This window comes from Oreochromis niloticus, linkage group LG22 (genome assembly GCF_001858045.2).
Source record: "Oreochromis niloticus isolate F11D_XX linkage group LG22, O_niloticus_UMD_NMBU, whole genome shotgun sequence".
Taxonomy (NCBI): Eukaryota; Metazoa; Chordata; class Actinopteri; order Cichliformes; family Cichlidae; genus Oreochromis; species Oreochromis niloticus.
In genome coordinates, this window is record NC_031985.2 from 28,564,037 (window position 1) to 28,578,135 (window position 14,099).

Consider the following 14,099-nt stretch of genomic DNA (forward strand, 5'->3'; position numbering starts at 1 on the left):
AACTTTTAAGGGAACAATACATATTTTTGGAAATGTATGTAATTAAGGTAAACAGTTCAAACACTCTCGTGCAGGAATCTCATTTGTTGCAACTTATGCTAATTAGCATGCCAAAGCTAGCTCTAATACAATCCGAGTGTGGCTGGCAACGCTTTAAAAACGGTTCTTCCTTGGCTTAAGAGTTTTATAGCCTACATTAGTTCGTTTGTATTAAACTATATGAGACTTGCTGTGCAAAAGAAGCACATTAACAATATAAGTTACACAAAGTTAACATGGTGACGTAGCCAACCTGAGTACAGAGGTTCAAATCATGATGTTACTTTCAAGTACAGTTGGAAAAAACAAATATGAAGCGCTGAAAAATGCCAACTCCAAAGAATTAAATAACCCCAAGAATTAAATGAGCGGAGGGATGGCTGAACTCTAACTTATTATGAAATGTACAGCATTCTTATTAAGCAGCATGTAGTTATTATGTTAGGCAGCTGTTTTATTTTTCGTCCGAATGTACCTGAATGCAGCACCACAAATTCTTGACCGTAGTTTTTCCACAGGTTCGTAAGCTCGGGAGGAGACCCTCACAGCAGGCTACACAATGCGAAGGATGGCGGAGGAGATACAACCTGCCAAGGAGCAGAGGTGAGTTGTTTTTGTTTATTTCTTCCTTCTTCATGTTGGACATGCTACTTGTTTTTTCTTGTTCTTGTTTTGTTTCTTCTCAGCGTCAACGCTGTTCGTTTGTGTGACAACAAACACAACTTTGTTCTCTTCGTGTGAATCCGCATTAGTGTATTCACAGGTAGATTTAACAAATAGACCCATCCACACCAAACCTATAGGAAAACGGTGTCATGTTAATATACAGGCCACCCGCTTGCTGGCAAACATCCAAAGTGAATGTTTTTCGAGTCCGAATCTTCCTGTTAATTCTGGCTGATGTGTGACTTCCTATACAAAACTTTATTGTAAAAAAATACTTAAAAAAAAAAATCTTATCTTAGGGTGACCAAACGTTTTGCACTTGTTGACTTGTAAAACCCTATATGACTTTTTTTTTATTTTATTTCACCATTCATTAACACAGAGAAGGCATCGTTAAAATATGTTAAAGTTTTCTTTAAGCAAACAATATTATTAAAGTTCTTCATGACTGGGCCAAGTGTCCTCTTTTTCGAAATCTAAATATGGTCACCCTATCTTATCTGCGTCTGCCTTTGTCCTCCAAATATTAAAATCGGGCTGATTCAGAATGCATTAAGTGACAATGGGATTTCCCAAATTCATTGGCACATTTTGTTAAAGATATTTGACCATAAGGGACCCAAAATACACAGAACAAAGACATGTTTGGGCTTCTTTCTGGACATTGATTGCATGTTGTTGTCAAGTGCTGCATACCGGCAGCACTGATAACAAAAATATCATATAGCCAAAGGTCAGTTTATAGTTTGGTTTGCACATGCTTTATGTGTCCTGCGTGCCTGTTTTTGTGTATCCTTTCTGTCTGAGTCACAGCTCCTGGATATCAAGTTGGCTTCCCTCCTGGTGTCCCACCTCTCCTTCTCAGCTGAAAGATGCCGAGGAAAAAATCCTCAAGAGTGAGTGTGTCTGATGGAGCTGTTTCCAATCTGTATTTTATGTGTTTCATAAAGTCAGAGTTAAAACAGTTTCTCTATCCCTCCCCTATAATCTTTTCTGTCTGCCGCAGCTGTGAAGCGGCCTTTCTCCAGGCAGCACATTCGGATATCGAGCGGCAACTACCTGTGGACCTTAGCTTTCTCCACTCAGCAGCAGCAGTCAGCAGCCCTGTGTGTCCCACAGCCCCCAACCCAGCCCACCACTCCTTTGGTTTTGTTGCATGGCTTTGGAGGTGGTGTCGCCCTCTGGGCTCTCAACCTGGATTCTCTCTCCAGCAGCGGACCGGTGTACGCTCTAGACCTGCTGGGCTTTGGCAGGAGCAGCCGTCCCCAGTTCAGCACTGACCCCAGGGAGGCCGAGGATCAGTTTGTGGCAGCCCTGGAGGAGTGGAGGGAGAAGGTGGGGCTTCAGGAGATGGTGCTGCTGGGACACAACCTCGGAGGATACCTGTCTGCGGCCTACACACTGAAATACCCACACAGGTGCTTTTTGTGTGTTTGTGTGCGTGCATGTGCTTGCGTGTGTGCGGGTGAGAGGACACAGTGCCAGGTGGTTTTCTAGTTTAGCCATCTCTCATTTTTTTTGCACCACTTGCCAGATAAACAAGCCCATATATAAAAAAAGAAGTAAATGTGTGCAGTTTTAATTGAAATTCTACATTTTAGTTTGTACATTTGATCAGGTAACTGCATGTGTGTGTATGCAGGGTGAAGCATCTGCTGCTGGTGGAGCCGTGGGGATTCCCAGCACGCCCAGAGAACCCCAACCACAACTCCATCCCAATGTGGATCAGAGCAATTGGTGCCGTCATGAGCCCCTTCAACCCTCTGGCTGGTCTCAGACTGGCTGGACCTCTAGGTTAGCACACACAAACACACATTTGTACCTGAACAAACACATATTTGTTTCTCTTACGCATCTGTGTATTTGGAAAGTTTTTAACTTCTAAGTGACATATATTTATCAGCAGCAATGGGGTTGGCTTAAAATGTCCCAGTTATCTAATCCATGCCATACCACTGGTCTTTCATCGTTTCAAAATTAATCCCCCAGGAAAGAAAATCATTCCTATAAAAACAATATGCTTTTAAAAAATACAATAAGTATTTTAAATACTTCCATCCACCATCCACTTCCATCTTTATGCTTACATGAGCTCGGGTAATATTGGTAGAAGGCTACGGAGGTATTGCCAGATGTTCTTCTTGCCAGCAGTGTTTTCCAATTCTCGCAGGGAATTCTGAGACAGTTCCAGGCCAGATGAGATGTATAGTCTTAACTTTTGAGTTCTGGGTCTATCCAAGTATCTTCTGGCTGGGAACGCCCCGAAAACCTCCAAAGGAATTTGCGCAGGAGGCATCGTAATTTAAATACACATATACCTTCCTTCCTAACATCTCAGGTACGCCGCTATGAGCACAAGAAGCCCCACCCACCTGCTGTTATATATTGTTAAATATTCTGTCTGTGTGGGGCAGCCAATCAGAAGATAATTGGGCTAAAGAGAGAGGATCTAAAACTGCTTATTGATGAACTCGGATCAAAATGACATAAATATGGATTACTTTGAACCGTGAATAACGCAGTAATTACTCTGGAAGAGTCAAAGAACAACAAATATGAGGATAAAATTGGCAATAACTCCACCATAAATGCCTTTAATTAATTCTATGGCAACCCCCCCCCCTGCTCCTTCTGAGCCGGGGGAGCGGTATAGCACCGAACATCAAACGTCTGCTTAAGGTGTCTTTGTTCTATTCAAAGGTCTGAACTGTAACTAAATCTCCTTCTTTTTTTGTGCGTCTCTTTTAGGCCCGATGCTCGTCCAGACCATCAGGTCAGACTTCAAGCAGAAATACTCCTCTGTGTTCAGTGACTACACTGTGTGTGACTACATCTATCATCTAAATGCCCAGACTCCGAGGTGACGAACATTTTAAACTATCCATACACAAATATGTCCATTCTCAGAAGATCTTAGGAGCTTGTGCATTTTTCTTTTTTTAAATTTTTTCATTTCAGTGGCGAGACGGCCTTTAAGAACATGACCATTCCCTACGGCTGGGCTAAGAGGCCCATGCTAGACAGGATCGGCCAGATCCGGGCTGAAATTCCCATTTCTTTCATTTATGGATCCCGATCCAGTATTGACAGCCACTCTGGATATGCATTCAAGAAAACCAGGCCAGATGTGGAAATCCGAGTAGGTTCTCTATTTTACATTTTGCACCTTCAACTTTGTCAGTACAAGGTTCAAAAGACATTTTAAGCAAGATTTTAAGCATTTTTAGTGCATAAATCTGCCTGTATGTATGTCAAGTTACTTTTATTTGCCTTGTGGAACGGTGGCACCTTTATCTCAAAACTGTTTCACCTCCACTGTGTGTGGGCTTGTCAGGTGATCAGAGGAGCGGGCCATTATGTTTTCGCAGACCAGCCAGAGGACTTCAACCAGACGGTGCTTCAGATTCTCGCCAGGATGGAGGAGAAATGGAAAGGGGAAGGAGCAGAGCAGTGAGAAAACACACAGGAGAGCCAGAGAAGTGTTTTACTGTAAGACTCTTCATCAGTGCTGGATTGAGGATTCATCATTCCACGGTCTAATACTCCATAAGGCCCAGGGTCTGAAGTCAGACGGTGCCACAGGTTTATTTATCCTGCCTCGAGCATATACAGTTTTGTAAATAATTGTGAAATGCAGCCAGTGTTGCATTTGTTGCTAAATGTTTTTGAGATTGTGGGAAGAGGAGCTGGGTCTAACATTTTTCCTAGAACCTGTTGGGAAACTCTTATCTATAAAAATGAAGAAATGTCATCTCAAGAGAATTAGTTGTTTTCTGTATGGGTCTAGACAAAGTAAACAGACTGTTCCTTTTCTGACCCCTCACCCGCTCTGTGAGAGATATGAGGGAGAAGTAAGTGGGGCAAAGGGCTGGATGGGATTTTTAGGAAACCTTTTCACTTCTAAGAAGAGCCTCTATGACTGTGTGGAAAGTGGCCAGCAGATGGCAGTACAGTAACAGCCTGCGTGCACCAGCGCGCCTCTGTTTTGCACACTCGTGCCAGCGAATCCCACACAAAGTAGCCTCACATGCATATTGAGTTGAGTGACCTACTCAGGAGACCTGGACAGTGATGCTCTAAGAGCAGTACGGCACTCGGCTTGCTGCTAAGTCACAACTGCAGTGACAGAATAGGGTCAGAGATGTGTGCTGGACTAAAAATAGGACTTCTGTTCAAAGACGCATCAGCATGAGGGAAACATGTTACTGTGAGACATTAATTTTGTGAATGTGTGAGTGTGCAAAAATACTATTATCTGTCCTTTTGTTTGCTCTTTTTCCAGTCGTATTGTACACTCCATTAAATCCATTTTTAACCTTGTTTATTGTATAACTCAGTAAATTGGAGAAATTGAAGCTTCATCTTCTTTTGTAAATTTCCACAATAAAATAAACACGACACAATTCAAAACACACACATCAGCCGCAACATTAAAACCACTGACAGGCGCAGTGAACAACACTGATTATTTCAGTTTGCCTAGAAACCTTAGGTCCTGGCATATATTTGAATGTTACATGCACAGCCTGCCAAAACACTGCTGCAGACACAGCTATGGCAAAGAGATATTCTCCCCAGCAGGAAAATACACCCTGCTGCACCTTATGCACTGAGAAACAGCACAAAGTAAAATAAAATTGCACTGAGCTAAATTTATGGATTTTATTTATCAACTCGCCTTATATTGAAACATACAGATCCTACAGTGTAAGTGAAACAACCCCAATGATCCAACAATTTAAAATGAACAAGAGCTTGGCAACAGTGGGGAGGAAGAGTTCCATTTTAAGATGGGAGAAGGGAAGAGGAGAAGGAAAAAAAGAGCACAGCGATCAGAAAAAAATAAAAATTATGAGAGAGAAAAGTCATCATTTTGACAGGCAGACGATGGGATACCATATAAATGCACCGAAAGTGGAGTTCAAGTGCTTAGTGCATCATGGGAAGTCCCCAGGAAGCCTCAGTCTATAGCAGCCTGATTAATCATTCAGTTCAGTTCAGTTTTATTTATATAGCACCAAGTCACAACACCAGTCACTTCAGGCTGCTTTATATTGTAAGGTAAAGACCCTACAATAACACAGAGAAAGCCCACATAATGAGATGACCCTATGAGCAAGCACTTGGCAACAGTGGGAAAGAAAAACTCCCTTTTAACAGGAAGTAACCTGCAGCAGAACCAGGCTCAAGGAGGAGCAGCCATCTGCCACCACCGGTTATTATCAGATAATATGGTTCTGTGAGGTCTTTAAGATATGATGATGTCTGGTTATTCAAGACTTTTTATGGAAGGAGAAAGTCCTTGTTAGGACTCCTCACTCTTCAGGGAGGTTTTGGGACGACCTGATAACAAGGAAGTACACACATCGAATTTAGAAGCAAGAAATGCATTGACTAGTTTTCCGCATCACCCTGAGACAGAACGCTGCTAATTTGGGTGATATTTATCAGATGGAAAAGGCAGGTTCATAAAGGCTTGTTTAACACTGAAATTAAAGTACAAAGAATCAAGATGTCCCCCAAACTCCACAGATCTTATTAAGCATAAGCGAGGTTGTGCAAAGATGATTCATGGAGGCGCCATCTACCACCCCACAGAGGTCTGGTGTCAGGGTTGTTTTGGTGACCCTGTATCTCTGATTAGAAGCTAAATATAAAGTATAGCCTGAGTTTTGTTTACAAGAAAACTTTAATGCTGTAGCGGCATGCTGAAGGTGAAAGTTGGCACTGAAGGTTGCACTTCACTAAACCGAGCAGGAGATTATTTGAATGTTATTTCTGAGCTTTGAGCGCCGTGGCCTTTACCGATGTAACCCCTCTGTTAGCTCTGCCCGTCTCCATCATTACTAAGACATCAACCCGGCCCACCCGAACTGTCTCCTGGCAACAGGGTAGCCACGGAGACGGAGTCATTTAGATTGTGGACCTGCAGGAAGCGATGCTGTGGTTGGACGGAGTGATTATGGGTTGTTTGTTTTTCTTGAAGACGTCGGTTGGCTCATCATCAAAGAAGCGAGGACCGTTCAGCAAGGGCTCCACGTGCACTGCTTTTTTTGAGGACACACACACACACACACACACACACACACACACACACACACAGACCACTGTCCTCACTTGCTTAATAGACCTGGAGGCTTACTCATCGTGTCTCTGTCTCTCTCTGTCACCCACTCAGTCACATGGACATGAAATCATTTCATTACAAAAAAGGGAAACAAGTGAGAGAAGTGACAGGAGCTTTCATACTGGGTTTGGATATAATTGAAAGCCTGAGGGCCTGAAATAACTGCACATAAAAGGTGTGCGCCTACAGAAGCGCACACTGTGGCTCTGCTGCCGCCAGCCATCGGCTCTCGGTGTCGCTTTAATCAGCAGAAACACACACAGGCTGGAGCTGCCAAAGCATCAGGAAAATTGGTGTCTCATTTATTTACAAGACTGCAGTAATGTTGCATATTATTCGGACTATTTCCGGGTCACACAGCTGTAAGTTTGCTCAATGCTAGAACACTTTTCTGCCTACATTTCTTCTTTTATGTGGAGTTAATCCATCAGACAGTTTTCCAGGATGATTTTTTTAAAGTCCAAAACATCTGCTTAGCTAAATGCATCCATCACCACTTTGACAGACAATTAAGTTAATTTTTCATGTGGCAATCAAACAATGTAATTAGATGCATGCATCATTCACAGGCAGCTCCACTCCCCTCCGAACAATCCCAACAATAATAGTTTGCCCATCGGTGACTGATGATATTTACAGTCCGGGCGTTTATTTTTAGCCACAGAAGTAGCAGCCAGACAGACATTTGCACAACAGAAAAGATTGTGTGGAGTGAAATCAGTGTAGAATAAAAAAAAGTAATATCTTCCTTTCTTTCTATCTGTCTGTCTATCTAGGGAGTTGAAATATCAAAGATCTGAAGGGTGCTCTGATTTTTTTCCCAGAACTCCATAATGTTCTCAGCCTTTATGCAGCGAGAGCACTTCACAGCACATCGCGGCTCTCACGTTACACGGAAAGCGCCAGAGCTTAATGATCTCAGCACTTAAATTCTGACTGAGCGCTTCAGGAAAGACTAACAGAGCCAGAGCCCCGAGTTTGCCATCTGGTTGGTTGTTCTCTGCACGCGTGTGGCACAAAAGCTGGTGATGTGATGGCTTCTCTTCATCTCGCAGAAGGACTGAATGGAATCCAAAGAGGCATTAAAACTTTTTATATTAAGGATCATCAGCAGTGACATCACTGGGACTGCTGCTGAAGTAGCAGTGCTACTGATTCATAAAATCCTGTAGAGGTGGTAATTTATCTCTCTTCACTGAAACTATTGATCCTGCAGAACTAAATTTGGACTCGGAGCTACTTCCTGTCACCAAGCAGATTTCCACGCTCGTCCCAGCTGCTGGTTTACTTTGATTTTAAAGCACAGCTAAGCTTTCTTTACCCACATATATATATGCATAATTTGTGGTTATTATCATATATTAAATAATAATACTAAATTAAACATTGATTATTTATAACCCCATGTCAAAGCTGCAAACCTGTGTATGTTTATTTGGATCACTCTGCTTCTCTGTAACAGATTAAGGAGAGGGACATGATCACAATACACCCCTGACCTAACCTGCCACCCCCATGTGTGCAGATTGGTGGAGCAACAGTGGTACTCGTTTTAGGCCACTCCCCTGGTAAATAACAGCAAATCACATACTGCAGAGTCGCTTTCTTGGGTACATCTTGCTACAGTTAACAGGTTGGACTCTCCTTTTGGCTCAAGAACAGATTCAACAAGGTGCAGGAAACATTCATTAGATATTTAGGTCCATGTTGAAATGCTAGCATCAGGTCAAAGGTATGTGTCTAAGGATTGAGATCTGGTGACAGTGGAGGCCTTTAAGTACAGTGAACTCACTGTCATGTTCAGGAAACCAGTTTCAGATGATCTGAGCTTTCAGACATGGTGTGTTATCCTGCTGGAAACAGCCATTAGAACATGGTCAGCCACAATACTTGGGTAGGCTGTGGTTTATAAATGATGCTTAGCTGATACTAAAGGGCCCACAGTGTACCAAGAAAATATCCCCCACACCATTACACCACCATTAATAGCCTGAACCTTTGATGTGGGGTGGGATGGCTTTATGATTTCAAGTGATTTACTTCAAATGCTGACCCTACTTTCTAAATGTGGCAGCAGAACTTGAGACGCATCAGACCAGTCAGCGCTTTTCCAATCTTCTGGTGCCCAATTTTGGTGAACCAGTGGCCTCAGATTCCTGTTCTTAGCTGACAGGAGAGGAAGGCTGCACACCTTGAAGTTATTTGAGTTACTGCTGCTTTCCAATCAGCTTGAAGCAGTCTGCCCATTCTCCTCACCTCATTTTCACTGCTGCTCACTGGATATTTTCTGCAGTAGATCAGCAGTTTTTGAAATACTCAGACTGACCCGTATGGCATCAACAGCAAAACTATGTTCAAAGTCATCTTTTTTCACATTCTGATGTTCAGTTTGATGTTTAGCAATGACAATGTCAGTTTTATTTATATACATTTCATTAAACTCAATGCGTTTAACACAGAAGATAAAAACCTACGCTTGTTTAGAGTGTCTTTAGGCAGTGAAAAGAGCAAAATAAAACTTTGAAAAGTAGTAAAATAGAAGTTAACATAAACACTCATACTATTGAGTGTAGGCCTGTGAGATCAAAACTGGTTATTGAGTCATCTTGACCATGTCTACATGTCTAAATTGCTGGCATGCTGACACTGGCTTTAGATATTAGGTGAATTAAATATTTGCACTTATGACTGGTTGAACAGGTGTGGCTAACACAGTGGGAAGTAAGTGTATATACATTTTAAAATGCCCTTCACTTGCATAAGGGGACTGATTATGCCCAATTCCAGTTTCATATTTTTATACTTGATACCTATCCTGATACCTGGTTCAAACAAGCTTTCTTCTGATTGGCAGTTGGTGGGTGGGGCCTCTGTGAGATCAGCCTTTGCTTGTCACATCCACTTCCAAAGCAGCAATGGTCAAAATGCAGAACTTGAGGCTTTAAATGAGTCCACAGCCAACAGGTAACCCTGAGCAGCTACAGCCATCTTTTATACACAGTCTATAAATTTGCTTCCAAACATCATACCTAAAAATAAAGTGTTATATTTTTTAAAAATAGCTTGATTCTTAGCACAAGCTGCACTCTCTGGTGCACATGAGACATTATATATCTGTTTTATGCGCAGCTTAGTTCTCACCATGACTAATAAATTGGCCTGGGTTTGTAAAATGAGTGGAGTCCTACTTTAAAACTAAACAATGAGTGTTTATCATTCCTCTGAAGGTTCTTTATACCATGTGTGAAAACAGACCACAGGCTACTATTGTTAATTATGTTCAGACACAAAGGGCTTTCTTGCCAGAATTTCTGCCTTCGGGTTGAGAATTCTCTGTGGGTTTGGGTAACATCCAACAGGCTTTTGTCATAGTTAAGATCAATTAAAACAGCTTTCATAACCAACAGGATGTGGCTCAAGAGGAGGTCTGCCAGCCCCCCTGATGTCCTTGCAAACAGTAACATCTGCATTGTGAGCCCAACTCTGAGCGTCTTTGGACTACTCTTCCAACACTTAGAGCCTCATCTCTGCTTCCAATGTAGCTTCCCCCACATACATTTCCTGGATTTTCCCCTGATCCTGTTAGCGCCTCTATTTCTTGCTCATAAAATTTGAGTTTCACAGGTTTATTTGTTGTTAAATTGCGAGAATGCCCGTGGCACCTTCTGTGTAATATCTGTGATAGGTTTTCTTTTTCAGTAGCGTTTTCCTCCCGTTTCCCCTTTTCCATGCTGTCACGGCTAATGAAATTTGCCTTTAATTGATTCAGATTGAATTTTCCCCTCTCGCTCTCCCTCCTGCCTGTCCTGCCTGGCAGTCCTTGAATTTGCATGGTTGACATGAGCAAACAAAACTGCTAAACTATGAATACGCTTATCAAATGAACACACACAAACACGTTTACATGGTTAGTTTTGTGACGACTGTAACTGTATAAGACTATAAAATTGTGTAATGTAAGACATTCTCTAACCCCAACCTTTGGCTTAACTCTAACCTAAACCTCACTGCTCAGTGCTGCAGAAAACTGAAACTGGTCCCCACAAAGATAGCTGAGGAAGTATACACACACACACGTATACACAGACACAAACACATCACTCTCAATGTCAGATAAAAAAAGATGGCAAAACAGCATGTGTGTACTCAGAGATTAACTGCTTATATGTGTGTGTGTGTGTGCGTGTGTGTGTGTGTGTGTGTGTGTGTGTGTGTGTGTGTGCTGCTGGTTGGGAATAGTCACAAAGAAATTAAGTTTTAAAATAACAGAGGAGTGCAGTGTCTCAGCAGGCTGCACTTAGCCTAAGAGGTGTCCGTCTGGCTCACAGAAATTGTGTGCTGCGTTGTGCGTCTGTGCATGTGTGTGTACTGAGGGACTTTGTTTCTTGCAGCAGTTTTATCAGCCGCTCTGCTGACAGCTCGGTGGCAGGAGTTCAGCCTCACCATTCAGCTCCTCTGACAGTCAGATTAAATGTTGCGCTGACAGATACAGCTTTCAGTCTGCAGCTTAAGCCGCACAGAGACCGTACATCGTAAACACACGGCCATACCCAAACCCAACAACTCGTTTAGTAATCAATTGATGGTGTTAATGACTTACGGCTTCTTTTTTTTAACTGTTGTGTTTTGTTGTTGCTTTGACTCAAGACTTTACACACTTAGTTCCAGACTTTCAGCTTTAATTCAACATGTCTAACAAAACATTTACATTGTGATGGACATACTGTTCGCATGTGAAATGATGGTAAAAAGCCATAAAATAAAAAATCAACTTCAAGTAACATGTCTGGTCCCGCTGTCATGAAATAAAACAGGAACAAGCCTCCACTTGCTGTGAAACTGCTCTTTGGTGAATTGTCCAATTATTTTGAGCCTCTGAAAATGGAGACTGTGTACAATAACTGTAAATCCTTAAATTGTTAATGCAAAAATATTTGTAAAACCTCCTTAATTATAGCTGAAAGTGTGCATTTCAGACACTTCTTGAGTGTTCACATGTGCAGAAAGCTAACAAGAGAGTGTAGAAACAAACATATGAAGGTGGGAATGAGCTGTTGGCTGTGTCAGCTTGTGTGATGTATTACACCACTCAAACTACAGTTCATGTTAGAAGTTCAATGATGCATTTTTAATACTAATGAAACAATAAGCTGGAAGCGCCTCCATGTATTGCACCCCAGATGTGGAAGCAGTTATAACACCCCAGCAGTTATAGACCCACATCTGATGGTTATAAAGTCAATAATTACTCCCTTTTAGCTCTGTATTATTGAGAAATATCCATCTCTTTAGTAGCTGCATGCTCCACTAAGTTAACACTGTTCACAAGCTGGTGGCTAACTGAGTTTGACTGCTGTTTAGTGCTGGGCAGATAAAGTACAGTTGGCGCTTAGAGTGCTTGCTGCAGCCAAGAAATGACACTGTGAGCAGTAAAAGAAATGTGCTACAAAAAAAGAGGGGGATGTGTATATTCTGGCAATGCTATTCATCATTAGGAGCAGGCCCTTTCAGTCTTTTTTCCATTCTACATGTTTAGCATTTCAGCTTCAAGGATGGGGAATACTCTCATTACAAAGAGTCACAGTAAAGGTTATCACTAGATAATCTGTCTGCTGCTGTTAGTGTAGATAGTCCCTCTCTGCAAGTCAGCCTGGCTGATTCCCGATATACTCTTGAAAAACTCATTCAAGTTTGGCCTCTACATCATGATTATCATATTCTAGATGTTTAGTGATTTCAGTATATTAAAACAAACTAGTGAAGGAACTAACAGTGTTTGAATGTACAGAAAGACATTGAGAGAAATCAGATGGCAGTGATGTCTCTCGCTGCTGTGAGAACGATGTGGGTAGATGATAGGATCTGAATCCAGCACGTGCCTCGGTGCACACGTGACATCCTCACTCTGGCACACTCTCCTCGCCGATCCATTCACTCTTTAAAAAAACACCCATATGACATTTTTGTCACCTGCTCATTTGCGTGTGTGTTATCCTGCATGGCTGCTGTGGCAGCTTGTTCGTGTGTCGCTGTTGCTGTGCTTGGCATCACTGCGTGTATGAGTGTCTGTGTGTGTCTGAGCCTGTGGGTCGCACGGGTTCACGCATCGACCCAAAAGCTCATCTGGTCTGATCTGATTTCCTCACAGCTGGCTGATGTGGAACAGTAGCCCAGATGTTGCAGAGATTACAACTCCCTGCTGTGTTTGTGGAGGGGTTGTGACCGTTCAGGAAAATAAACACAATGGGACAATTTTTAGCGCACACAGGCCCACTCTGATGAATCAAGCCTCTGCCACAGAGATTATCCCTGTTCTTTCTGTTTCTAGATATCGGATAACAAGCAAAAAACATGTCGCATCAATTGTGCACGTCCTATGGTGTGGCACTTTAGGCTATATCACCTACCTAGGAGAAATTATGTGTGAAAAGTGGAACACGTGCTAAAACTGAACGATTAAACCACAGTCGACTTGGTTTGGCAGCTTTGGAGGCAAAAGTCATAAAAATAAGTAATACGTGAAGCAAGAGTCTCAGATGTTGTGCCATTCTTTTGAATGGTTTGCACAGCGCTGGCCAAACAATGGATTCACCATTCATTTTTATCCCATCTTTTGACCTTAATTAGCAAACAACATGTCTGCATAGTAGTTATTTAATACCTACTGTATTGTAAAAGATGAGCATGAAGCCAAAATGGAAGTGTCTAAAATATTAATTCTTCTGATGACCAGCAGGGGTCACCCATTCTTATAAAAAAAAAAGAAGAAGCAACGCTGTACAGAAGCATGAACTGTATCTAAAAGATGGAGATCATTCATTGGCTTTTTCAGTCTGCATTTTTGAAGCATCAATCTTAGCATTTTGGCTGGGTGCATGGTTATTTCTGGGACCCAGAAATGACCATATTTGGACAAGAGGGTGGCCGAGATAAGTTATCAACTAGGGCTAGTGAGCTTTGCTAACGAGCAAAAAATTTATAAAAAAAATGCAAGAATTTGACTGACTGAAACCCAGACTTCCTGGACCACCTATACTACAAAGCTAGCCATGTAATTTGTCAGATAATTTCATTTAAAATGCCCCATGGCAGAGAGATCCAAGTGAGTGACTGAAATAAAACAAATAAATAAAATTTCATATTCAATCCATGTAACTTTATGCCTCATCAGTAGCCAAGCCTTTATACCAGGCAGTAAACATAAGCTTTTAAGTTTTATTTGGTAATTTTTAACACGGGTTGTCTCCCTTTTGGAGTGAGACTCAAG

General features: G+C 41.9%; 1 protein-coding gene across 1 annotated transcript; it reads left to right on the plus strand.

Moving 5' to 3' along the window:
• Positions 1–515: 515 nt before the first annotated feature.
• On the plus strand, positions 516–5,025 carry abhd5b (abhydrolase domain containing 5, lysophosphatidic acid acyltransferase b). The gene is made up of 7 exons (XM_003458509.5): positions 516–642; positions 1,519–1,601; positions 1,712–2,123; positions 2,348–2,499; positions 3,454–3,565; positions 3,664–3,844; positions 4,040–5,025. The coding sequence occupies exons 1-7, from the start codon at positions 599–601 to the stop codon at positions 4,157–4,159; spliced, it is 1,104 nt and encodes a 367-aa protein (XP_003458557.2). The 5' UTR covers positions 516–598; the 3' UTR covers positions 4,160–5,025.
• Positions 5,026–14,099: the final 9,074 nt, after the last annotated feature.

Bases quoted from the DNA above. Each gene is read 5' to 3' on its own strand.
- abhd5b (XM_003458509.5), top strand. From the start codon at position 599: ATGCGAAGGATGGCGGAGGAGATACAACCTGCCAAGGAGCAGAG. The intron at 2,124-2,347 runs GTGCTTTTTGTG...GTGTGTATGCAG, and splicing joins ACACTGAAATACCCACACAG to GGTGAAGCATCTGCTGCTGG. The intron at 3,845-4,039 runs GTAGGTTCTCTA...TGGGCTTGTCAG, and splicing joins GGCCAGATGTGGAAATCCGA to GTGATCAGAGGAGCGGGCCA.